Here is a 23506-nt window from a genome sequence, read left to right as displayed (position 1 = left end):
TAGACCGTATATTTATTATCTCTATGTGTAAAAAATATGTCTAATGCCTCACTTCGGCAGGCTCCAGCTATCAATACCGAGCCGTCAAAAAACCATATAAACAATATGGATTGAATGGATAGAAGTAGTCCATTGCAGTTTGTTGCCATGCAACAACCATTTTTCAATAATTGCAAGAATGGAGAGTGGTCTGGGGTACCAGTATGTGTGTTGAAGCGCACCCCCAAGAACGCCTGATAGGCAACAGGTTCATCAACCTTGTACCAGGCCGATGTCATTATGTGAATGTTGTTTGAATAAATGCCAAAACGCCGGGGTCATTCCCAGAAACCCAAACCCAATGCATCGTCAGGATCGAACCAGTCGTATCAATAACGTCGTCCAGCTTGCTGGTGTATTCTTTCACAACAAAGAAAAGTAATCGTAGAACGTAAAGTATGTATCAAGAAATGGGACCAGCCTCAAAGTCTCCGAAGAGACGTTGCAGGGTTGCAAGAACACGGACTGTCCTTGACAAACACCCGCCAAGAGTATATATATGATTACATTGATCCGAGTCGGAGAAGGGCTTCAACTGCGGCACGCTCTTCCCGGTCACCCATGACACCCTCCGGGAGGGTGAAGCCGTGTTGTTGAACCGGTAATCTGCGCGGTGCCGACTTCGCCAGCGACGACGCAGCAGGTCCTCCGCCGCGCAGCTGTGGCGAATTATGTGTTCCATTCACGAAGCCTCCCGAGGCGTTCAATGATCGTGCGCGAAGCGCATCAGCACCTATCTGTGCCCAGTCTTCCTCGTCTGTGATGTCTTCTTCGCCCCAGTCTTCGTCCTGCATCTCGTCGTCCGGGGCCTCAGACGACGAGCAGTACTCGCGCTCGTTTCCGTCGAGTGACATCTTGTCAGCCTCATGTTCCAGCATGCTGATATCATGTCCACCGTAGTCCATCTCCGAGTAGGAGAAGACAGCGGAGTCGCCAGTAACGCTACTGCCATAGGGCTGAATGCTTCCCCGCTTTGTAGGGATCTGCATGCCCCGTTGCGGGAAAGAGTTGGAGATACTGGAGGGTGGCGACACGTTGAGGTGTTGTGCATCCCGCAAAGGCTCACCACGACGGCGAGCATCCCAGCGTCCCCAGCCAACCTTCTCGAAGATAACATCACCATCACGGCCACCATTCTTGTCTTCGCTCCCTCGGCCTTCCAGCGCAGCGACCACCAGCCTGCGTGCTTTGGCAGGCGGGATGCCTGAGAATCCAGGGACGCTAGTAGTCAAATAACCCATCAAATGGCGAATAGCCAAAGGGCCATGCTGCAGCATGATCTCCGGGAGATGGCATTTGGCCAACATTCCCGGCGTGATAGCCCCAGTGCTGTCCAGGTCCTGAGCCGACGGACGGGCTTCATGCGAGTTGTTCGTATGATCGGCGGCATCTCCGAGGTCAACATCGGACTCCACATGCGAGGAGCTCAGCGGGGAGTATCCAGGGTGATTAGCGCCCTGGCGTCTGAAGCCCTGCGGAGGCAAAGTGGGGGAAATGGAGTTGGGCGGAGTAGGCAACATGGCAGGATGCCCCGGACGAGCGAAGTCACGACCGCCCGGGGTAAAACCGGAGCGCGGCTTGGGAATATCGACAGAGGCCGTCTTGCCAGCAAGGGCCATAGCAATGCTGGAGGTGGTATTCATGAAAGCCATGGTGATGATCGAGACCAGCGAGAGGATCTAGATACTCTTTTATTTGGGGGGACCTGAGGGTGGCTAATCTGCTTATCAAATGAGTCAGAGGACCATCCGCCAATCACCGCATGAGGCCAACCAATGGAACAGATGACTAAGTCCCACACTCGAAAGAACAAGTTGGGAAGTATAAGATTCACACGTTTGGAGGCAAATAAGGAACGAAACCCGAAAATTGAGATCAAAGGAATTTGGTTGGATTTTTTTTCTTTGAGAGTTGGTACTCACAGTGCACTGTTCGCAAAGGTAGATCACAGTCGGGACAGCTGTGCAGACGCAACGCTGAGGCGTAGTATGCAGGGTAGATGCGATGCGACGCGCTAACTCAGCGTACTACTAGGCAGGAGAGTTGATAGGGAGGATGACGCGACAGGTCGAGACGAGCAGAACCAGGGGCAGGATGATCAAGCCAACAAGAACCGGGGGGGCGGTGGTCAGAAAGCCTTGGGAAGTTCTTTGAGATTTAGGAGTAGTAGGATGAGAGGAGAGGAAGGAGATTTGGCAAGTAGAAGGAGGAAATGAGACGGAGAGGAGAAGGAGGGGGGAAACGCAAGGAGTGGTGGTTGCAGTCCGTCAATAGTAGTAAGAATAGCAATAATGGAATGTCTGTCAGCCGGGAAGGAGGCGCCTTCTTTCGGGGCAAGTAAAAAAAAAAATAAGAAAATAAAAAAAGGACTAAGTATTCCGTAGGTATTATTGATTGGAAATCAGATAAATCAAAAATAAAATAATATGAGGGAAATGCCAGGCTTGAAAGGTACGGTATTTTGTTCCTTCGAAAAGGAGGTAAATTGATTTGATGAACCCCCTCTCTCCGGTGAGATACACAGTCACTAAGTAGTTAGTTAAGTTAGTGTGGGATGACGACCTCCTTTAAGGATGGAACGGCCTTGAATGTCTCCAGTACGACCCTCTTATCATCGACTGACTTATTCAAAGTTCCCCTTATCCATCCTGTCAGACCCAGAACCTCCTTCTTACCGACGCAAGCAGTCCGCCGTCCAGCCCGTGGCCCGGCTGATTGGTTGCCAGCCTCAGGCCCGCCCTAGACAGCGCCGGGAGCTTCCGGGGGCAATCGGCCCTGGTTTTCATTCTCGCGTTATCTTACCGTATTGATGCATTTCCCACACACCGGCTTATCACCCACTGTTCATAAGTTACCGAGAAGTAGTAGATAGTAAGTACTCTGTAGATACTACTACTATTGCAGAAATGCCACTCCATTCTTGGGCTCATGGGGGTTTATTTTTACGAATCAATCAGTATGATTCCCTCCATTCCCTCCCCCTCCATCCTAGATACTTCCGTCAACCACACACATTTCCAGGCTCCAAAGAGTAGTCGGTGACGAAGCCTGTGATACCCGCCCCAAAACCCAACCGACCACAAGTTGGTTGAATCCCACCCCCCAATGAGGTAATTTCAATAGGACGTATACTACAACCACCATCTCCACTTCCTTGGTTTTAAAGAGCAGATGGGAAAGCAAACGTTTCCACTTGTTTCCATCGAGCATATCAAGGCCGGTGCCTCGTGCCCGTGCACCCCTCCCCGCGTCACGGAGGGTTGGTTGCAGGGTTCTTACCCTACGACTGGATTATCCTTCATGGATTTTGTGGTACGCGATAACCTTCCATGATGACGGCACGTGGGTTGTCGGGCACCGCACATGCGCAGGTGGACGCCGTGGTGACTGGCTGTGTGCATCCCACCCTTTAGAGACTTTTTGCAGAAGCCTAAATGTAAAATGTAAGAATGTAGAAGGTGTAAAAATTGTGGACTGTTCCTTGTGTGCGGGAATTAGGGTAGAACTGGGCATTTTAGGTTGCACCGGGATTGCTCTCAATTTTCGGGTTGGCAACGTGATTCTAGAGGGGCATCTAATTGATTGACTAGCGAAAATCCTCTACTGCGTATCTACTTCCTGGGCTCTTTCTTCAACCGCTGGGCCCATTAGATGCTTTCCCAGTGTTTCCGTCATTGCATCATATACATTTTGCTTGATATGTCGACGTTCATTAGACTGTCTGTCTGCTTTTGTTTGGCTCATGCAGCAGGCTTGCATCGAATAGTACGGGGGTGTCATGTCCTCATCGGCCACATCAGGCTGGTTGGGATGTCGGTTGGGGGGGAAAATGGACAGTCGCTAACTGGCTGAGACGGGCTCGTGATGTCTATGCATCTCCGCTCGGGCCTTTTTCTGCTTTGCTTTTTCTTCTCTGGTTTTAATGTCGTTTTGCTTGTGCCGCATGCGATCAACATTCGCCCCCACCAATCGTACTTGAATGAGGAGTGACGGGGGATGGTCCTCCGTCCGTTGAGGTTGATTTTGGACAGAGTATCTTTACACGTTGACTGGCATATTGTCAGGGTGGATAACATTATTTAATAGTGTATTAGGATGCTCGATATATTCTAATAGAGTAGGTATCTGCTGCATAGTGGGTACGTTATTTATATCCTAGTAGAAGTGGACTCAATAAACTAGAGGCTAAAGAAAGACTATTCCCAGCAACGCCGCATCTAAATAAATAGTAATGGTCTATTATTGTCCCTTTCCCCCTAAACAATAGGGATTGGTATGATCTATCACCCCTATGCATATTGGTTAGGAATGCCATAGAACTTTCGATTGCCCGGACTATTTCACAACCACAAGAGAAAAGGCAACCCTTAAGACCCATAGTGGAAAGGCAATCTGCGGGATCTACTTCTGACCATAGGATCTGCCGCAGCCACAGACCACAATAATAAATTGTGGCGAATCTGTGCCACTCTAAAATCCAGGCCATTTTAAATAGCCAATTCTACATTGGTTGTCACATACACAATACAACACACTTTTGCAACTATACAGTAGTCTTCGGGTATATGTACAGTATAACTATAAGAGTGGCTAACAGATGCCCAGTGTAGTGTTCTCCGGTGCTACGAATCGTTCTGATACCGAGGAGCACTTACGGAACTTCTAAGCTTATACAAACATTCCGTAAACATAACCTTTCGTGTAGTTGCATGTTTGACAATATCACAGAAGAAATTGATACAGAAACACTCTCTAGTTTTACATTTTTGCATTCATTTCACTGCGCAAACTACAATGGATCCAAGCGTACAGCTTCCTTTTATTGATATTACTTCCACGTGTCTCAAAACAACCTACCTGCTGCTCATAAGTAGTCATTCGCACCTAAAATGCTAACCGTGCTGCACTGGCAGATGATCACCGTCTGGTATTCCAACCAGGTGAGACCATTCGATCCTGCATTCCAATGTCCCTCACTCTGAATGACTGAGGAGAGAGTGACTTTAATGTGTTACAAACTCAACTCTACATATTTGGCTTACAATACAACTCCAGCGAACTTAGGAAGCCCATGAGTTAGCTGAGCGAAGGAAGTCAGTACCGCAGCCATGCAGCATTATAAGGGCCAGAATACTATACCTTTGCTGAAACCAGACCTCTCTGGTATGGTGGAAAACATGACACTCCTTCAATACCCTGCAAGAGGTCAAGCTGGCGCAAAAGTCAGGCACCCGACCGTTGTCTGACCGTTACTTTGGTCTACAGTTCGGGATTCGGGATGTTGGGAGCGCCAAATATCAAGAATATACTCAGTGTAGCTGATTCCAGCTCCTGCGGTCTACCATAGAGACACCGGGGAAAGGGCACAGGGGATCATCTCTCACGCTGCTTTTACTGAGGCAAGTCCCTCGAAACAGGATCTGTCTCTGTCTGTCACTATGAGAATCGCGTCTCACATTAACTACTCGCAGTGGTTCTACTGAGTGGAGCTTATAAGTGATGCGCTAAGCTGCCACGCCTGGAATTCTAATCTTTCACCAGATTGCCGAGCGGCTAACTTGTCTATAATAACCTGAGAAAGCACTCATAGAGCGCACTAGTAGGAGCGGATTTTGACAGTCCCATCCCCTGTTATTGTGTTGCATACCCCGACCAGCTAAGAAACTAGACCTGTCTCTCACTGGGAGACGTTGGATTGGTATCTCCTACTATACTTCTATCACACAGAACTATCTTTCAAGCGTCTGCGGAGCAATTGGCTACGTTGGTATGAAGTTCTGTTAAAGCTTTACGAATTTCCGGCATTAGGGGTTTATATCAACTGATTCATATAAGCCGAATTAGCTACACAGAATGCTGTCTGCTAATAGCACACAGCATAATATGAGAATACCTTCTACTTTCCCCCAGTAGCCTGTGCATCTGGTAAATCGATAGTTGAAGTGAGCCTTGCCAATATACTACTACTCAGTTATATGCGCAATTCTCTCATATGGCAATATACCAGGCGATAGGAGTTGACTAGGAGTGCTCGGGGCACAACTCGCAATCGCATACCAGGATAGTTACGTAATTCATGACAATTGAGTCTAGATGGATAGGCCACTGAGTCTCTTGTTTCACTTCTCGATAAAAATGTCAATTGAGGGGTGATTTGGAAGGAGCATGTCTCCGGAGTAGGGATGCTGATTGCCTATACTAAATATATTGTCTCTTAGTATTTGCATCAGAAACTACAACACTGGAACTCTAGTACAATGCACCATAAATAGCCAATCCCTTAAACCTCAACTAGAAGAATGACATACGCCAGAACCATCGAGATAAACTGACGATCAACGCTTTATCTCAGCCGACATCAGAGCCGGAGGGTTCCGCTTCCGATCTTATCGGCGCCGCATCCGAAAAGTGCATCTTGCAAAGCCGTTCCACCTTTCGGAATCCCCTCTGCGGGGTTCGTCCCTCTGCCCTTATTCTGGCCCATAATTCGCCTCTCAAAGCAAGCATAATGATTTCCTGTGCCTATTCACCTACCGATCGGTCCACATCTGCGCGTTCACAGCTGTGCAGTCACTCACAGCCGTGCGTTCACCACTGCACGTTCACCCGACGGACCAAACATCGGAATATTCCCGGCGCAATATTCACTGCCATCAGAGTAGGCCCCAGCCGTGCCGAAAATCTGCCTATTAAAAGGCAAGTTTCACCTCAACTATTCTGTGCAACTGACAGCCGTGTGGAAACCCGCGCTAACAATTTACATTCGCAGTTGACGAAGAACGTTGTTGCACATTTACTCACGAAGCTCCACCTAGTACTGACTGACATCATGGTGGGATCTTCCGCTGTGGACTATTCACCAGTTCGCGAAGCTGGGCGCATCTTTTCTTATCTCTGTGATCAAGCTGAGGATCTTAATCTGCCCAAGGAGGTGACTGAGAGCAAAGATGCCGTTTCCTTCTCTTCAACACACGATGAAGTTTACTTTCCAATCCCTTTCAAGGAAACCGAGACACTCGCTGCCCTGAAGGGTGTTGAGGGTTCCGTGGCCGGTGCCATTGCAGACCTTCGCTACGGCCCCTCTGAACAGAAGCGCAACGTTAAAATAAGTCTTGAACGGGCGACTGCGTTTGGTTGCCAGGCTTATATGGCTAAGGTCGACGGGCTGTCCAAGTTGGACCCCGAGGTGAAGAAGAAACTCAAGGGTAAGTTGGCCGATTGAAGCACGTTCAACTTAAGACTAACCCAGACATAGATACCGACTTGCTCGCAGCCCAATCCAATGGCTATCGCCGGATGTCCGCCAATCTCTATAAGACTAAGAACGACAATGAGTTCTTCCACATCCATGGCTCGTTGGAGGCCACCACAACGCTCAACATGATTGGCCTGGAAGGGCAGCGTCCGGACCTGACAGATTACGAGGAGATCATTAAGGTCATCGAGAGCCACGTGCAGAAGTATAGCGCAGCCGAGTTGGAGGAAATGAACAAAGAGCGACGGCAGGCGGGTGTCACCGCGTTCAAGTATGACGACTTCAAGCAGACCCAACATGTATGACTGACTCCTACCATATACACGCTAAAGCAACGCTGACAAGCTACTAGGGAGCGCTAAATGTCCAGCAACCACCATGGAAGGTTAGCCGTCTGAATGGAGACTTGCCTCCCACACCCTTCCCAGCCAGCCGCAGCGGAAGCAAGAGAATTCTCGAAGGTGTTAAGGTCCTAGAGCTGTGCCGCATCATTGCCGGCCCTACTGTTGCACGCATCCTGGCCGAATACGGCGCGGATGTGCTGAAGATCACCAGCCCCAACCTGTCCGATGTACCCTTCTTCCAAGTCGACGGCAACATGGGCAAGCATGCCGCCGACCTGGACCTCAAGAGCGAAGCGGGTCGCCGTCAGTTCGAGGAGCTCGTGGCCGATGCCGACGTTGTCGTGGACGGGTACCGCCCAGGTGCACTTGATAAGTTGGGCTATGGCGCCAATGCTCTTGCTGCCCTGGCTGAGAAGCGCGGAAAGGGCATTGTCTACGTAAATGAGAATTGCTTCGGTTATGAAGGAGAGTGGGCCGGCCGTCCTGGCTGGCAGCAGATTGCCGACTGTGTAAGTGCTGCCTGCAACTTAACACGAGCTATATCACTAACTTGCAACAGGTTACCGGTATCGCGTGGGCCCAGGGACAATTCATGGGCCTTTCCACCCCCGTCGTCCCCCCCTTCCCCATCTCCGACTACGGTACCGGCTGCATGGGCGCCATCGCCGCCCTGACTGGTCTCTACAACCGCGCCAAATATGGCGGTTCGTACCACGGCAAGGCGTCTCTCATGCACTACGACCTGCTGCTCTTTGCCGTGGGTCAGTACTCGGAGGCCATGCAGGAGAAGATGCGTGCCGCGCAGCCAGCGGAGTTCTTCAAGCTCCGTCACTGCGACAGCGTCGACCGGATCTCATCGACCGTTCTGAAGATAATGCAGGCTCGTTTCCCTCACCTCTACCGCACCCCTGAGGAGGCGGGCGCAGAGGCCCTTACGGAGAAGTGGTTCTCTAAGGGATACAACGCGGACATCGAGATCGTTCGCCCGATTGCAGAGATCGAGGGTGTCGACAACTCGTTCATTCGGTCCAGTCGCCCCAACGGTACCGATGCAGCGAGCTGGGAGGATTTTGAGAAAGACGTAGATAGCCGGAAGGCGTGATGGGCCGTTACGTTTACTACAAGTACATAGCAGCACTTGGATAGGACCAGTTTAGTCCACCAATATTACCAGTAATGAAACCTCACCACGAATCATCCGAAGTAAACCACATAGAGATAGAAAAGAAAAGACTAGCCAAGTTATACTATTAAACACCTTACGCAAGAAAAAACAACTCCCCCTCAGCCAAGCCGGATACCATAACCAAACCGATCGGATCCGATAAACGCCATCCCATCCACCATCGGAAGTCCCATCCATCGGCCCGACAGATCTTCTTCCTTCTCCCCTCACTAGAGTTATTACTTACATCACCGATGTATGCAGCAGCATCCATTTAATTAAATAAAAGTATACCAATTCCTACCCCCTCACAACCCACCCACCTTCGTACACCACATCCACATCCACAACACCATACATACACTCAACTCCCAAAATCCAAAGAAATCAAATTCAAAATGACCTACACCATCACCTCCCCACCCCCCTCCCTCTGCCCGCCCACCAGCGCCGCCATGATCTCCTTCCTCGAGAACTTCTACCGCATCAGCGACACCGAATCCCTCCACAACGACTACGCGACGAATTTCACGGAAGATGCGACGCTCATTATGGGCTCGAAGGTTGCCAAGGGATTGGATGGTATGCAATCGCAATCACAATAAATGCGACCCTCTCTTTCTTTCTTTTAAAACAATCAAATCAAATTACCTTGATTCTTATATACTACATGGGGCTGATTGATAACAATGAATTATTAAATCTAGAGATCTTGAATTTGAGACACGGTCTCTGGACGCACGTCGCGCGCCGCAAACACACCCCCGAGCGGGTGTATTTCGGTGCGGAGAGAGAACTCATGCTATATGGGACGGTGAGGTATGTGCTCAGGAAGGATGTCGAGGCTGGGAAGGAGGAGGATGAGATTGAGGTGCCCTGGGCCGGGAGGGTCGTGTTTGATGAGAAGGTTGAGAAGATGCGGTTTTATCAGGTTTATTTGGTATGTCTCTCCCCCCCCCCTCTCTCTTCCACATTCTCTATACTTTGTCCCTTGTTTGGTTTTTCTGGGGGGTATATGGTTTGGCTAACTGTGTATCTCTTGTGTGTTTAGGATCCGACGGCGCAGGGTGGGAAGAAATGAGTACTTGGTACTGCGGAGGAGTAGGTTATGGGGTTAGGATTGGGTTGGTGAGAGGGAGGAGGAAGAGTATAGATGTTGATAAGTTGGGGTTATCTCGTTGACATGAATGGGCATTGCATGGTGTATATAGTTGGTTTTTTTTATATATGGTTGTATACATTGCATTGTTCTTGATGTGGTGCAATGGGACGTAGCTGAGGGCTGTATACTTCAGTCCCTTATATCGTTCGGGACGTGGCTCTATACATCTATCGGGAGAGGAAGTCTACCTTATCAATACAATAGGCGAAAGATCTACACCATGTATAATTGTCCTTTATGCCCGCAGGAACAACCATTTGATCGATAAAAAGAAAAAGGTAGTAGTAGTCAAGTCATCCTCTCCCTGTCATAGCCACTCATTCGTCCCATATTCCATTTCCCATCTAACCCAACGCACCCCCCCAACGATGGCCCCGTTATCTGTTGTGAACCCCCAGATCCCGCGCGGGATTTGGTGTCACAATGACAAACGGGGAGTTAAAGAAAAGCAAAGAAGCTTAGCCTGGCTCAGCTTTCGATAGGGAGTGTGCCAGGAAGGTAGGGAAGACAGAAGGTAAGGGTTCGGAGAAAAAGAGTAACATCAGGACTTTTTCATTATTTTAGCTCGAGCATCCGGAGAGACTAATTTACTCCTCGTCCTCCTCCTCGTCAACGGTGGTCTTGGCGATACGGTCAAGATCACGCTGGCCGCTCTGGGTGATGCGGCGGCCACCCTTCTCCTCATCGTGCTCGAGGACACCGATCTTCTCGAGGGACTGGATGACCTTACGGTCGACGGAGCCGGAGGCATCGACGTGGTGGGCGGGGCGGGAGCCGCGGTTCTTGGTGGAACCGTGGACCTTGCGGAGACGGCCAACACCGACGGTCTTGCGCATGTAGATGTGGCGAGCGACGGCAGCGGCGCGGACGTAGTACCTATTGCAGATTTCTATTAATCACGCTGTTTTTTTTTTTTTTTTTTTTTCGAAGTATTGGATCAATGGCAGTTGTCGTACCAGTCGGCGTCCTGGGGAGGGAGCTCGTTAGAGCAGGAGGTCTTGACAGTGTCAACCCATCCTAATAACCGTATTAGTTTTGATCTGATTGTTACGACTTTTCGATGAAATCCGGTGTGCACGAACCAGGAATGGGGAGCTTTCCCTGACGCTTCAGGAAAGCAGAGTAAGCAGCGATGAACTTCTGCGCCTATAACCATGGAAAAGGAAACCTGTTAGCTGATCCGTCCACAGGCATCGTGTATTGAAGATTGTCTGGCAGGTGCGCATTCAGGCATGATATGGCATATAGCATGGCACGGCACGTATCGGCAAATCTGGACATTTCTCTGCGTGTCGCGGCGGCAGGAATTCCAGTTCGTTCCTGACTCCATAACATCCATTTCATCCAGAATTCCCATATTCCATAATATATGGCTGGAGTACACAATCGTGGTAGTCGTGCATTGCGTATTCCCATTCCAAGCCCATAAACTCATCACATCTCATGCCCAGAGTATATGTACCCAGCCTTGCTTGCTTTGCTGCATGCGCCCAAATTCGATATCAAAATGTCGATTTCTGCTCCGTTGAATGCCGATACCATGTGTATTTCCCATTCCTGTCGTTCTTTTCTTCTCATTTTGTCCTGATCGTGCCGTGCCATACCATGCCATGCCATATATCCCATCCATTCCGCACCGACCAACCAATCTCCAAAAGTTGACATGACATGACTTACGTCGACATCGCGAACGGTGACACCACCCATTTTTGCGACTTGTTGAACCTCGAACGGGGAATCGAAGAGAGGGACGAGGGAGGGGTGGAGGGGGATGGGTCGGTCGTTGTCGTCGTTGAAGGGGAGTCGGGGTCAGGTTTCGAAAGCCTCGAAATTTCGGATTCGCACACAACTTTGCGCGAGTAGTGCTTCTCGGTTGGCTGTGGGCGCTTCGCTTAGCCTGTTTGGGTTAGCCGTACCCTAAGTTGGTGCCTGGGGCAGAATTGGCATGGGCGGTGAGTTAGTATCGTGTCATGTGACTGGGGTCGTGCGTTCAGGCACACAGTTGATGCCTTATTCTAGTTCAATGTAGATCCGTGATTACTTAGCAACTAGATAACGAGCATATTCAGCATACGCATTTCTCTATTTCATCTCCATCCCTACTGTACAGTCTATGGTATAATTATCGTGATTCATCAGGAAAACCCATTATCCTCCATTACAAGAAAAAAAAAAGGAAAGGAAAAAAAAAAAGAATAACCCGAAATCATCCTGGCCAACGCCTGCCTTCATGCTAAACCCAACTCAGTCTTCCTACAGCGTGGGCGCCCGCTTCAGCCCAACGCAGTATCGCACAAATAGGGTATCAATAAAGTGTTCGTGGCGGATACCTGGTGGACGTCGCCGTTCGAACTCCTCGATCGCTTCCGGCACACTGAATCCGCGCCGTTCGATCAAGTATGAGACAATCAAGAATCCCGTGCGGTTGAATCCATAGTGGCAGTGGACTCCCACCACCGGACGTGGGCCATCGGGATTGCCGGATTTCTCCATCTTCTCGGTTATCTCATTCTGTAGTCGGTCTACTAGAGCGATGAAATCGCGAACCTCGTCGGGAGTAGGGGGGATCTTTGAAACCGTGGGATGCTTGTGGTAGTGGATGCCGCCCTTCTCCATCGACGCGGGATTGTATACCGGATTTTCGTAGCTGATATCAATCACGGCATAGATCTTGTCGCGGTAAGCTTGAGAAAACAGAACAGGATTGTGTTCTTCGTCCACCTCCCGGAGCATCTTGAGGGCCGCGAAGGTGTCAGCGATTCTTTCCGACACTGGTGCGACCTTCTTCCACTTGGCCAGATTCTTCACGTCCCATTTGCCGGACGTATTCAAATATTGCAGCTGCCAACCCATGCTGAGGCGGTTATCGATGTGCTGGCTGAGAAAATCTTGGATGATCCCGGCGAGAGTGCGGTATGTTGCACGGTCGTAGATCAGTGCATGAGACGCCGGAGCAGGCAAGACAACAGTCTTGACCGACCGCCGAGATCCCGGACGATCAGACTCACTTGTCATCTCCTTCTCTTCAATCTGTGGTTCCACCCCGAACTCCTCTTCGTGTGCCCGCCGATCATATGATGCCGGCATCGTATCGTGAACTTCGGATGCATCGGGAATGGAGCACACTCCATCCGCATCGTCATCCACGCTACACCCTGCTCGGCCAAAGAACTCCAGGATCTTTTTTAGCTCTGCAGGCTTGTTTACCGCATCTGCTTCACCAGCCACTAGGAGAACGGGCGTGCGCACACCCGCCCAAACATCCTCGCCTGGGATGCCCCCAATGGGCTTGCCATTGCTGTCGTACGAAGGCAGTGTTCCCCATGCCATTCGTCTCCACACGGCCGTTTTGCTTTGCTTGTTATAGCGGACTTGAAGGCCTCTGGTATCGGGATCTGCTGCTGCGCCGACAAGCCTGTTCACGCTGGTGCTATGTAAGCCGCCCCGCCGATCCCAGTAGCGCCAGAGGTCAAAGATCGGGCTGGGTACGTGGAGGAGCCGACGGAATTTGGCGACATCATGCGGGGGCGGGGGCCCAGCACGAGGGCAAACGGCAATGAGACCGAGGATATGTTCTTGCAGACCAGCGCCTATCAAGGACGTGGAGGACGCTAACAGTGCTGACAGCGAACAGCCTAGACTATGGGAGATCAGAACCACTCCTTGGCCTGCCTCTTTGTCTCGATGCTGCTCAATGGCTGTAGCAAGCAATTCTGCCAGCGCTTCAACAGTATACGCGTCCCAAGAAGTGGGCGAAAAAGACGATAAGCCGCATCCAGGGAGGTCGATCCCAAAGCAAGGTCCGACATTGGAAAGACTCGTAAGCAAATGATTAAACTGCGCAAGAGATCCACCCAAGCCATGCACAAAAACCAACAACGGAATCGGCGAGGGCTTGGTGGGCAATTTGTCCTTTTGAGGATGCGGACGGAAGAACGTTCTGATAGAAGGGTATGTTGCAGTAGATGTTGTGTATGATAGGTATGATGAGTGCTTCTTCAGGAGACCTGGATCTGTATCGTGGGCTTGTTTATGTCAGTATATAATATTGAAACACCGAGGTAGTACCAACCATTCTCGCTCTGCTTCTGTTGAGGCACTTCCGTCTTCTCAGCAACCGTGCCTTCAGTGCCATGGCGTAGAGACCCTGTGCTATCGTAGTCTTCCTCATCTGAGGAAGTGACCATCCCTTCAGAGCGCTTGGAGAAGCCTTTGCGTGTTCGACGAAAACGTGCCTTGCCTGAAACTTGTCCCCACGCCTTGCGGCGCAGGACGGAAGAAATGACACCGCATCCCACCATGGTGACGAAACAAGAAGTCAAGAAGACGACTTTTCCCCAGTTCACCGTGCCATCGTAGCTATATGCCTGAAAAAGACGAGCGAGTGAAGCAAAAGCACCAGACTTTGTGATGGCAGTGTAAGTTGAATCCCAAAGACGCAGAGAAGCACCAAGATCCACAAGACCGGACCGAGAGGTGGTAGGGGAGGTTAGAGGGACATCTGTCGACCCCATCCCCGGCGGCGACGAAGACAATGTTGGGGATACTTATATGACTACCGAATGGTCCAGGCGCGAAGCTGCGTCGCCCCTAAACAGGAACCTCTCTACCGCTCACCGATCGCCCAGGCCTTAACACTCAGTGTCAGGGATCCCTTAGTTTAGGGACCAACGATCGGGAGCGAGGCGGATCCGTTCTGGAATGCGAGTCGAAGTTCACACGAGCCGAGAGAACGGCACCTCTTTGGCGGGTCAGGAGAGTCTCCGGGATCGATAGTGAGGCAACGGAGCGGGTCGATCGAAACACTCAGCAGCCGGGAAGCCCAACGATAGCGCGCTGTGAGGCAACGAGTCTGGAATAGACTAATTTGAAGGTAAGGAGAGCTTGTTCTTAGGCACGACTTAAACTGTACCCCGGGATGGTTTGGACCAATGAATGCTGGGTATCTGTCACGTTGGTCTGCTGGCTGGGCCTAGGGGGTTCCGAACAATCTGACAGATCCACCAGGTCTTTATTCAAACCAAAGCAAGGAGGAGGACGGCCTAATTTGTTTTAAGGATTGTTTCCAACCGAATGACGACGATATCTCAATTGTTGGTTGACCCAAGTAACCTCCGGGTCACATGGAGCTTTTTGACGCGGAGATTCCAGTCGGCGGGACGGTGATGCGGAGGATGATGCGCCTGATGTCGCAAAAGAACTGCGAGGCCGGTCAGCTATTGATCCCAACGCCACCTAAAAGCCAGTTGTGCAAGAGACTCAAAGAGAGTACAGCATCGAGTTTCAGAGTGATGGTGGCCGGAGTTTGGCAGCGGCGGGCGCGCTCATACCTAGCTTCTGTGCAGCGCCAGCAATAGAAAATCGCAACCACACTTTGCGACTGAGGAACGCAAACCTTAACTGGCGTAACTGCAGGCGGGCTGGAATCGCGGAGCGGAATCCGGAAGAGAAGCAGAAATGGTGGCGGATAACGACAGGGAGCGGCGACAAACAACAGGCCTGTCAGAGGGTCGGAGGCAAGACCGTGGAGGATCTGCGATACTTTCGTTCGTCGCAAATTTGCCGGCGGTGATTCACATCCACTCATGGCGTCACGCTGCAGCTCGGTGGCTGACTCATCCCGCGCTAGTCCTCATGAGGTCGCTCGGGTGCCGGAGTTCTTGCCGCTCCAAACACGAGACCATCTTTCGTAGATGAATCGGAGGATTGTATACAGAAATGATCCTTTTTGAAGAATACAGGGCCAGCCAGGCATCATTGTTCTTTCGATTTCATTCATTGTTTTGATTCCTGATGTGTACATAGTATCAAACTATTCCAGAGTACTACCATGACAGGACAGCTGCGTCATTGGACAAGTCTCCACAGCCAAGTTGGGTTATAGTATGGATACACCTTGAGAGATAAATAAATCATTGAGAAACTGGGAATTGGACCATTCATGCCAGTCCACTCCCTAAAATAGATCCGTCATGGCTCCGTTCGAGGCATCTCCCACCAACCGGGCATATTTGGCCAGCACACCTCGTGTGACATGCGGTGCCGGGGGCTTCCACTCCCGCAGACGCTGCTGCACCTCCTCATCCGATACATCCATGGTGATGGCGTTCGATTCGGCATCAATTGTGATCACATCGCCGTCCCGAACAACGGCAATGGGTCCTCCTACAGCAGCTTCAGGGACAATATGCCCCACAATGAATCCGTGACTAGCGCCAGAGTACCGCCCGTCCGTAATCAGTGCCACGTTGGTGAGCTTGGCTCCCATGAGCGCTGCACTGGCCTTCAGTTGTTCCGGCATTCCCGGGCCACCCTTCGGGCCCTCGTAACGAACTACGATAACCAGGTTCTCGCCGTGAGGGATCTTGCCCTGGTTCAGGGCCTCGTTGAGCTGATGCTCCTTGTCAAACACGCGCGCCTTACCCGTGAACCGGAGCCCTTCCTTGCCGGTAATCTTAGCAACCGCACCACCGGGTGCAAGGTTACCTCGCAGGATCTGGAGGTGGCCCGTCGCCTTGATAGGGTTATCCAGGGGACGGATGATGACCTGGTCAGCAGACAGAGATGGGTGCGATGCGACGTTCTGGGCCAGAGTTTTGCCGGTCACGGTGGGGATATCGCCGTCGAGCAGACCAGCTGCGATCAACAACTTCTGAACCGACGGGATGCCTCCGACTTCGTAGAGGTCCGCCATGTAGTATTTCCCACTAGGGGACAGGTCCGCAATGAAAGGGATCTTGTTGCTGACCCGCTGAACGTCGTCCAGAGTAAGGTCCACGCCGGCAGTGCGGGCCATAGCCAGGAAGTGAAGCACACCATTGGTGCTACCTCCCAGGGCCATAGTCATGACCAGGGCATTCTCGAACGCCCGCTTGGTCAACAGATCCCGAGGACGGATGTTCTTCTCCATGCAAATCTTGATGGCTTCAGCTGCCTTGACACACTCACGCATCTTAGTTGGGGAAGATGCAGGCGTAGAAGACGAGCCGGGCAAGGAGAGACCCATGGACTCAATGGCCGTAGCCATGGTGTTGGCCGTGAACATACCACCACACGCTCCCGCGCTCGGGCAGGCATGCCTCTCCAGATCATCCATGATCTCGTCCTTGGTCTTGCTGGTATCACCTCCGTCATCCGGCTGACGGAGAGTGTTATATGTGTAGGCACCAGCCGCTTCGAAGCACGTCGAAACGCTTACCCGCTTCCGAAGAAGCTGGGAATACCCAACCTCGATAGTACCACCGTAGAGCATGATCGAGGGCCGATTGTGTCTCGCCATACCCATCACCACACCAGGCATGTTCTTGTCGCATCCGGGGATGGCAATGCAGGCGTCATGGTATTGAGCGCACGTTACAGACTCCACACTGTCTGCAATGATCTCACGGGTTTGGAGAGAAAATCGCATACCTAACATCCTATTAGAAAGGGCTAGAATATTGACGTTTGTTCAGCACCAACCTTCACTCCCCATGCCAATCGCATCCGACACACCAATAGTATTGTACTGCCACCCGATCATGCCTTGGTCCGTGATCGCCTTCTTCACCGTCTTGGCCAGGTCCAACAAGTGCATGTTGCAAGGGTTGCCTTCCCACCACACAGACGCAACACCAACCTGGGGACTCTTCGTCATGGCATTGTGATCGGGGATGCCTGCCGCGTAGAGCATAGCCTGTCCAATTCACACGAGGTCAACACTCGTCCAGAATCTGCGGGGAGAGCAACGGGCAAGAAAACTGAATACAGACCTTCGCGCCAGGGAACTCATGGCCCCTGGTGATAGTAGAAGACCAACGGTTCAAGACGGGGGTACCATCTTCGTGTTTTGTGCCCTCTGGTACGCAGGGAAATTCAAGGTACTTGGCCTCCCCCAAAGTGGATGACACGGCAGGTTTGGCGGGGTCCATTGTGCAGAGTCTGGAAGGTTGAAAGAGAGAATAGGACTAGAGGAGAACAGAAGGGATTGAACAGCTGCACTGGCCAATGGCCCATATATGGAGGGGATGGAGGATGAGGGGTGACGAGAGGCTATACCGAGCTCCGTGTTGTAAGTGTGCGTTCTGCACTCCAGAAGCCCCTCGTTCGCCTGGAGACTCGGAGGTACGGCGAGCGAGTGCCCCGGTTCAGTCGGCGAGCAGTCCGTTGCGGGGAAGACACGATCCGCGGTATAATCACCCTCGATCTGATTAGCTGCACTTGATGCTCGGGGGGAGGAACCGCTGGTTGTGATTCGAGCAGTCGGGCAGCTTGGGTGGGGGTTTTGCTTGTGAAGGGTGGGCCAGCCATCACCGCCGATGGTCCAGAGGTAGAGAATACAGTGAGTGGACTACTGGATATGTCTACTATTACTGCACTGTTTGTGAGCACATAAGAGGTTGAGAGGAGCATAAGGTGCTGGGTATCTTCCATTAATTGCCAACTCCAAGCAATAACTGTCATCATCATCCATAGCATGACACCAACGACTGGACTTAAACTGGCTATGTGCCAGACGATGCAATGCTACCCTCAGTGACCTCCAAACAGGATGCCGAATCTCTACTGTACTGATCCGTTCGTCTCTGATTCCTCATCTTGTACCTCTTCCAGTGCATCCTTCTCGATGGTCGACCATTGACTTGAGTGGTGAAGCGCCTCATCAGACGTCACCTCCTGCAATGGGCTTGTTTTCCCAGTGCTATCCCCCGCCACCAGTTCGTCCGCGCCGCTGTCATCGCCATCCACCGCAAACCCCACCATCTTTCCCGAGCTTGACTGGGGTCGCGTTTCTTCCAGTACATCGCCATTCCAGGGTTTGCATTTCTTCACAATCTCGCCACAGCGTAGACAGACCCAGCCTTCTCCTTCCTCGCCTTCGAGCTTCTGTACAATACAGACAAAACAATATATACAACCGCAGGGTATAATTTCATAGGGGTTAGTTATATCCGTTTGGGCTGACCCAACAATACCTCCCGACGAGGCTGACGCGGCTATGGCTTCACCCTCTGTTGTGGACGTGGGGTTATTGTCTTTGTAGCAGATAGCGCAAGTCCTTTCTGGGAGGAAAGCCAATTCTCCCTGCTTTCCGGTCTGTTCTTCGTCCTCGCTGCCCGATTTGAGGGTAGACAGTGTCTTCCGCCACAGTCTAGAGAGCCATCGACGCCACCGACTGATACCCACGAGCGGCAAAAGGAAGAGGAGAAATTCGGTCATCGCGTGCCACACAAGTTGACGGTTAAGATATTCAAATGACACCTCACGGCTCGCCTGTGCAGAAGGTGGAATCAAGCGCATACGAAGCACGCGGTCGACCAGGGTCCGATATCGGCCATTCACTAAGAATACAAGGAAGGAGACAAACGCGGCGATCGAATGAGAGGCGGAAACGAGGTCTGTCATGCGGGCGAGCATGCGTACTTCCTGAGATGGCTGCATTTGTGAGAATCATGCACAAGGATCCGATAAACCTAAATACTTACCTCTTCGTATCCGCTTTCTTGGTTGATCAGCCAGCTTTCCCATTTGCCCCAAGCGTAGCGGCCACCGACCGTAAGCAGACCATATAGGGATTTCTGCCACTTTGTCGGAGCCGAATGCACAGGTCCTTTGCTGCGACTATCAATGTATTTTAGGTTCTGTAACGCCGCGCCATAGGAGGCATCGTGGTCCCATATCGAGAGCTTGAAAAGGATCGCACGGAGGGCGAATTGAATCTCGTGAGACCAGTCTTCACGTAGTTGAGGCTGGTACAGATGGGCGTTAGCTTCATCCACGATAGATCACCCAATATCCTATCCGGACCTAGACTAACCCCGTAATATTTCAATGCGTCCCCGACCTGTCCTTTCAACAGTCCCAGTAATTCTTCATCTAACAGTTCGGCGTCGACCTGACCGACGCGGTACGCAGGCCTGATACCCTCCCGGCCTCTGATGGCGTTCCATAGCGAGAAACCTGACTGGGGCAGCTTATTCAGAGGATAAGGGAGTCTCTGAAGGGTTGGATGATTGAGCGGCGACGTCCGCTGCTGCTCCGCCAGCCGGGCGCGAGCTTCCGCTTCGCGGAGACGACGACGTTCCAGAACCCTTTCCTGGGCAGCGGCGAAATTTGTAGAACTCATCGTTGAATCATTGTCGGGATATCAGATCTGGAGGGTCGATAAGGGCGCTTGGAGAAGGTTGTTGAAAGTCAAGGCGACAACCTCGAAGTCGCACTGTGGACAATCATAGTAGGACCGTTGACGGCTCCAGCTCAGTCGGTTGTCCGTTCGGAAGGGAAACAGCCGAGGTTGAAATACAAGCACGTGACTTGACCGATGATAAGCCCTTATAAAGAAGCCTGTTAACTATGAGGTTGGTAATATTACTGAATATGTGCATACAATGACCAACAATGTGTCGTTACTAGCAAGGATTTTCAGGGACGATTGCAAATGCCGTAAGCAATATAATGCCCTTTTTTGTCGGGTCTTCTGGGGAAAGCATATCAATGCATCCGGTGAATCCAGAGAGCATGCATGGTCACATGGCGATAGGAATAGAGCAAGATAGGAGTCCATCTGCTCAATTTCCCGCCTGCTTGCCGGCTCCACTGCGATTCCCTGTGCCAGAAAAGGTAGCATATCACTTGACTACATGATAGGTATGAATTTTATACCCCTTACCTTCGAGACCATCACACAAGCCGAGCAGCCTGCGGTCTCACTACGGAAGTCAGCCTCGTGAATGAGTCGAATGCAACCCTACCATACCCTACTTATTATTATTGAAGTCAGCATTGGGATTCTTGTCAACAGCTGAGAGCAGAGATCGATTCAGCCAGGTGTGGGAATACTATGTGCCAAGCATGAGCAAGGTGGCATGCGACCACAATCCCCGGCGCCCTGAAAGGTGATGTTGTGTCGGTGTTAACCGACATGGAGCTCCTGCTAGTAAAATCCTCCGAAGGGGAATGGACGTTCCATCTGCTGCACGAGGGTCGAGCATAATTACATCCATTTCACTCTGGTTGGCTGGCCTATGATCCAGGGCCGAAAGACTTCCTGGCCAGTGCCCTTGACCACGCTAGTGCAGGGTGTTCGGCGCCCCGAAACAAACAGAGCCAGCCAGCGGTGCACGTGCGGCCCTCAACTGGCACTGGCGCCCCGCTTGGGGTTGCGGTGCCAAGCCGCTGGGAAGCTTTAGTGCCGGCGGAGCTGAGATCCCTGGCTGGAGATATCTACTACGGAGTACATCCGATATAATAGTTAGTTGACTAGTTCTTATTGCGTCTGCTGGGTGTTGTCTTACCTCCCCCCCCCCACCCCCCCCGCAAGTACTCCGCACATGATGAAGAAGAGGTATGCAGAGGAGCCTAGTAACATTCAGTCGGATCTCGTATCCATCTCCCCCACTTGCTAAGGTTCGGGCGTACCACACTCCCAACAATATCGGACGACGGCACCTTGGTCTTGGCCTTGGTTTAGGAACAATCCTGCTGTCGACAGTCATTCAACTATTACTACTAACCTAGTACTTAGTTTCATCCTCGCCCAGAGCCAAGAATTGCGGACTGTCATCGAATAGGAACATCCGCCTTGGCCGCGTGCTTCTCTCAACTGTCACTCTGTAGTCGTTATCGTGTACCTGGGTGGATACGCATTTTACTGCCAGGGTACCAAATAGTTGCGCTGTCAGCCCATGGAAAGGGCACATGGTCTCGCGTGCTCTCGTTCACCTTGCTGCCTGCTATTCTAGTCGTAGTACCAACGCCCGCTCTTCTCCTCTCCCTGGCGGTATAAGAGGCCGCAACCCACTCGTTTCGTACTGCAGGTTTCCCTCGTAGTTGATTGCTGATCATCCTCCCCATCTGTCTCTTCTCACCTGACGATCGCCAGCTTACTACCGTCAGAGAAAGTCAATTCACGATGAAGGCTACTGTTGCTTCTCTGTTGGCGGCGGCCTCCGTGGCCTATGCCCAGGTTACCAACGTGTCGGAGCCTTCCCTCTCTGCAATTGAGAAGGACGCTGCCACCATCAAGCCGTACTCGCCGGTGTCTAACGTTCAGGGTCTTGCCTTCAACCGCTTCTTTCAGGTTTGGCTCGAGAACATTGTATGTGCCAGACTTTCTAAATCCATCACATTTGGGTGTACCCTTCTCTGACTTGTCATCTCATTCAGGACTATACGGATGCGGCCGCCGATGAGAATATGAAGTGGCTTGCCTCCCAGGGAATCACACTGTAAGTCTTAGGCTCAGGCAATCAGACCGACTAGACTAGAAGCTGATACTGAACGCTCATAGGACCAACTTCCACGCTGTCACTCATCCTTCTGAGCCGAACTACTGCGCCTCCGCCTCTGGAGACACTTTCGGCATGGACAATGACGATTTCATTCAGATTCCCGCCAACGTGTCGACCATTGCCGATCTGTTCGACACCAAGAGCATTTCTTGGGGAGAGTACCAGGAGCACCAACCCTACCCCGGATTCCAGGGATTCAACTACTCCAACCAGGAGACTTACGCCAACGACTATGTGCGTAAACACAACCCCCTGATCCTGTTCAACTCGATCGCCGAGAACAGCACTCGTCTGCGCCAGATCAAGAACTTTACCAGCTTTGAGGATGACTTGGCCAGCCACAAGCTTCCTCAGTACGGCTTCGTTACTCCCAACATGACTAATGATGCGCACGACACCAACATTACTTTTGGCGCCAAGTGGGAGCGCACCTGGGTTACTCCCTTGCTCAACAACTCCTACTTCATGAATGACACTCTGCTCCTTCTGACTTTTGACGAAGACGAGACTTACGCTAAGCACAACAAGATCTTCAGCATTCTCTTGGGTGGTGTCATTCCTGACCACTTGAAGGGTACCACGGATGATACCTTCTACACCCACTACTCTGTGATCGCCTCCCTCTCCGCGAACTGGGGCTTGCCTTCTCTTGGACGCTGGGACTGCGGTGCCAACATCTTGGAGATTGTTGCGAATAAGACTGGCTATGTCAATTATAACGTTGACACCACCAACCTGCATGTCAACGAGACCTACCCCGGCCCGTTGTCTGCTGGCATATACTCCAAGTACTCTTCTGTGTGGCCCAACCCCTTGACTAACGCCACCTGCTCCGCTGGTCATGGCATCCTGGATATTGTGAAGGAGACCTACGCCAACACTAAGCCTACATACAACTACACCAGCCCCTACCCTTATGACACCAAATCCGGCTACAACGTCAATGTCACGGCGACCAAGAAGTCGACTACCTCCAGCTCTAACTCCACCTCTTCTTCCTCATCTCCTAGCCCCTCTACCAACGCTGGAATCTCTCTTGTGTCGCCCAGTACCGGTCTTTCCGGTCTTGTTATGGGACTGATGCTCAGTTTGTTGTGAGGGTGACTTGCACTTGAGTTTGGGCTTAGTTGTAGACCGCTAGTTGCATTTACAAAAGGAACTGGGGCATAGGTGATATGAGTGGGACAAATTCTTGGAGAAAAGCGGCTTTAATGTATTTTACGAATGGTAATGACACTCACGAGATGAGAGTTCCCAGATTTGCTAATGCAG

The 23506-nt window shown here is 51.4% G+C and overlaps 8 protein-coding genes across 8 annotated transcripts; 3 read left to right on the top strand and 5 right to left on the bottom strand.

Moving 5' to 3' along the window:
* Positions 1-542: 542 nt before the first annotated feature.
* An18g04210 (uncharacterized protein) lies at positions 543-1691 on the bottom strand (the record flags this gene model as incomplete). The annotated part of the gene is made up of 1 exon (XM_001398842.1): positions 543-1691. The coding sequence occupies one exon, from the start codon at positions 1689-1691 to the stop codon at positions 543-545; it is 1149 nt and encodes a 382-aa protein (XP_001398879.1).
* Positions 1692-6547: 4856 nt separating this feature from the next.
* Positions 6548-8740, top strand: An18g04200 (uncharacterized protein; the record flags this gene model as incomplete). Its single annotated transcript, XM_001398841.3, has 4 exons — positions 6548-7244; positions 7295-7593; positions 7647-8147; positions 8198-8740. 4 exons carry the CDS (start codon positions 6548-6550, stop codon positions 8738-8740), a joined length of 2040 nt encoding a protein of 679 aa, XP_001398878.3.
* Positions 8741-9201: 461 nt separating this feature from the next.
* On the top strand, positions 9202-9884 carry An18g04190 (uncharacterized protein; the record flags this gene model as incomplete). Its single annotated transcript, XM_001398840.1, has 3 exons — positions 9202-9385; positions 9511-9743; positions 9855-9884. 3 exons carry the CDS (start codon positions 9202-9204, stop codon positions 9882-9884), a joined length of 447 nt encoding a protein of 148 aa, XP_001398877.1.
* Positions 9885-10552: 668 nt separating this feature from the next.
* Positions 10553-11672, bottom strand: An18g04180 (40S ribosomal protein eS19; the record flags this gene model as incomplete). The annotated part of the gene is made up of 4 exons (XM_001398839.3): positions 10553-10841; positions 10922-10982; positions 11048-11111; positions 11643-11672. The coding sequence occupies 4 exons, from the start codon at positions 11670-11672 to the stop codon at positions 10553-10555; spliced, it is 444 nt and encodes a 147-aa protein (XP_001398876.1).
* A 546-nt stretch (positions 11673-12218) lies between these two features.
* An18g04170 (uncharacterized protein) lies at positions 12219-14266 on the bottom strand (the record flags this gene model as incomplete). The annotated part of the gene is made up of 2 exons (XM_001398838.3): positions 12219-13990; positions 14038-14266. 2 exons carry the CDS (start codon positions 14264-14266, stop codon positions 12219-12221), a joined length of 2001 nt encoding a protein of 666 aa, XP_001398875.3.
* Positions 14267-15921: 1655 nt separating this feature from the next.
* Positions 15922-17875, bottom strand: An18g04160 (uncharacterized protein; the record flags this gene model as incomplete). Its single annotated transcript, XM_001398837.3, has 3 exons — positions 15922-17375; positions 17427-17640; positions 17717-17875. 3 exons carry the CDS (start codon positions 17873-17875, stop codon positions 15922-15924), a joined length of 1827 nt encoding a protein of 608 aa, XP_001398874.1.
* Positions 17876-18506: 631 nt separating this feature from the next.
* An18g04150 (uncharacterized protein) lies at positions 18507-20070 on the bottom strand (the record flags this gene model as incomplete). The annotated part of the gene is made up of 3 exons (XM_059745755.1): positions 18507-19379; positions 19430-19693; positions 19762-20070. The coding sequence occupies 3 exons, from the start codon at positions 20068-20070 to the stop codon at positions 18507-18509; spliced, it is 1446 nt and encodes a 481-aa protein (XP_059602918.1).
* A 1785-nt stretch (positions 20071-21855) lies between these two features.
* An18g04140 (uncharacterized protein) lies at positions 21856-23332 on the top strand (the record flags this gene model as incomplete). Its single annotated transcript, XM_001398835.1, has 3 exons — positions 21856-22041; positions 22110-22171; positions 22234-23332. The coding sequence occupies 3 exons, from the start codon at positions 21856-21858 to the stop codon at positions 23330-23332; spliced, it is 1347 nt and encodes a 448-aa protein (XP_001398872.1).
* Positions 23333-23506: the final 174 nt, after the last annotated feature.

This window comes from Aspergillus niger, assembly GCF_000002855.4.
Source record: "Aspergillus niger supercontig An18".
NCBI lineage: Eukaryota > Fungi > Ascomycota > Eurotiomycetes > Eurotiales > Aspergillaceae > Aspergillus > Aspergillus niger.
This window is presented reverse-complemented; position numbering and strand designations above follow the sequence as displayed.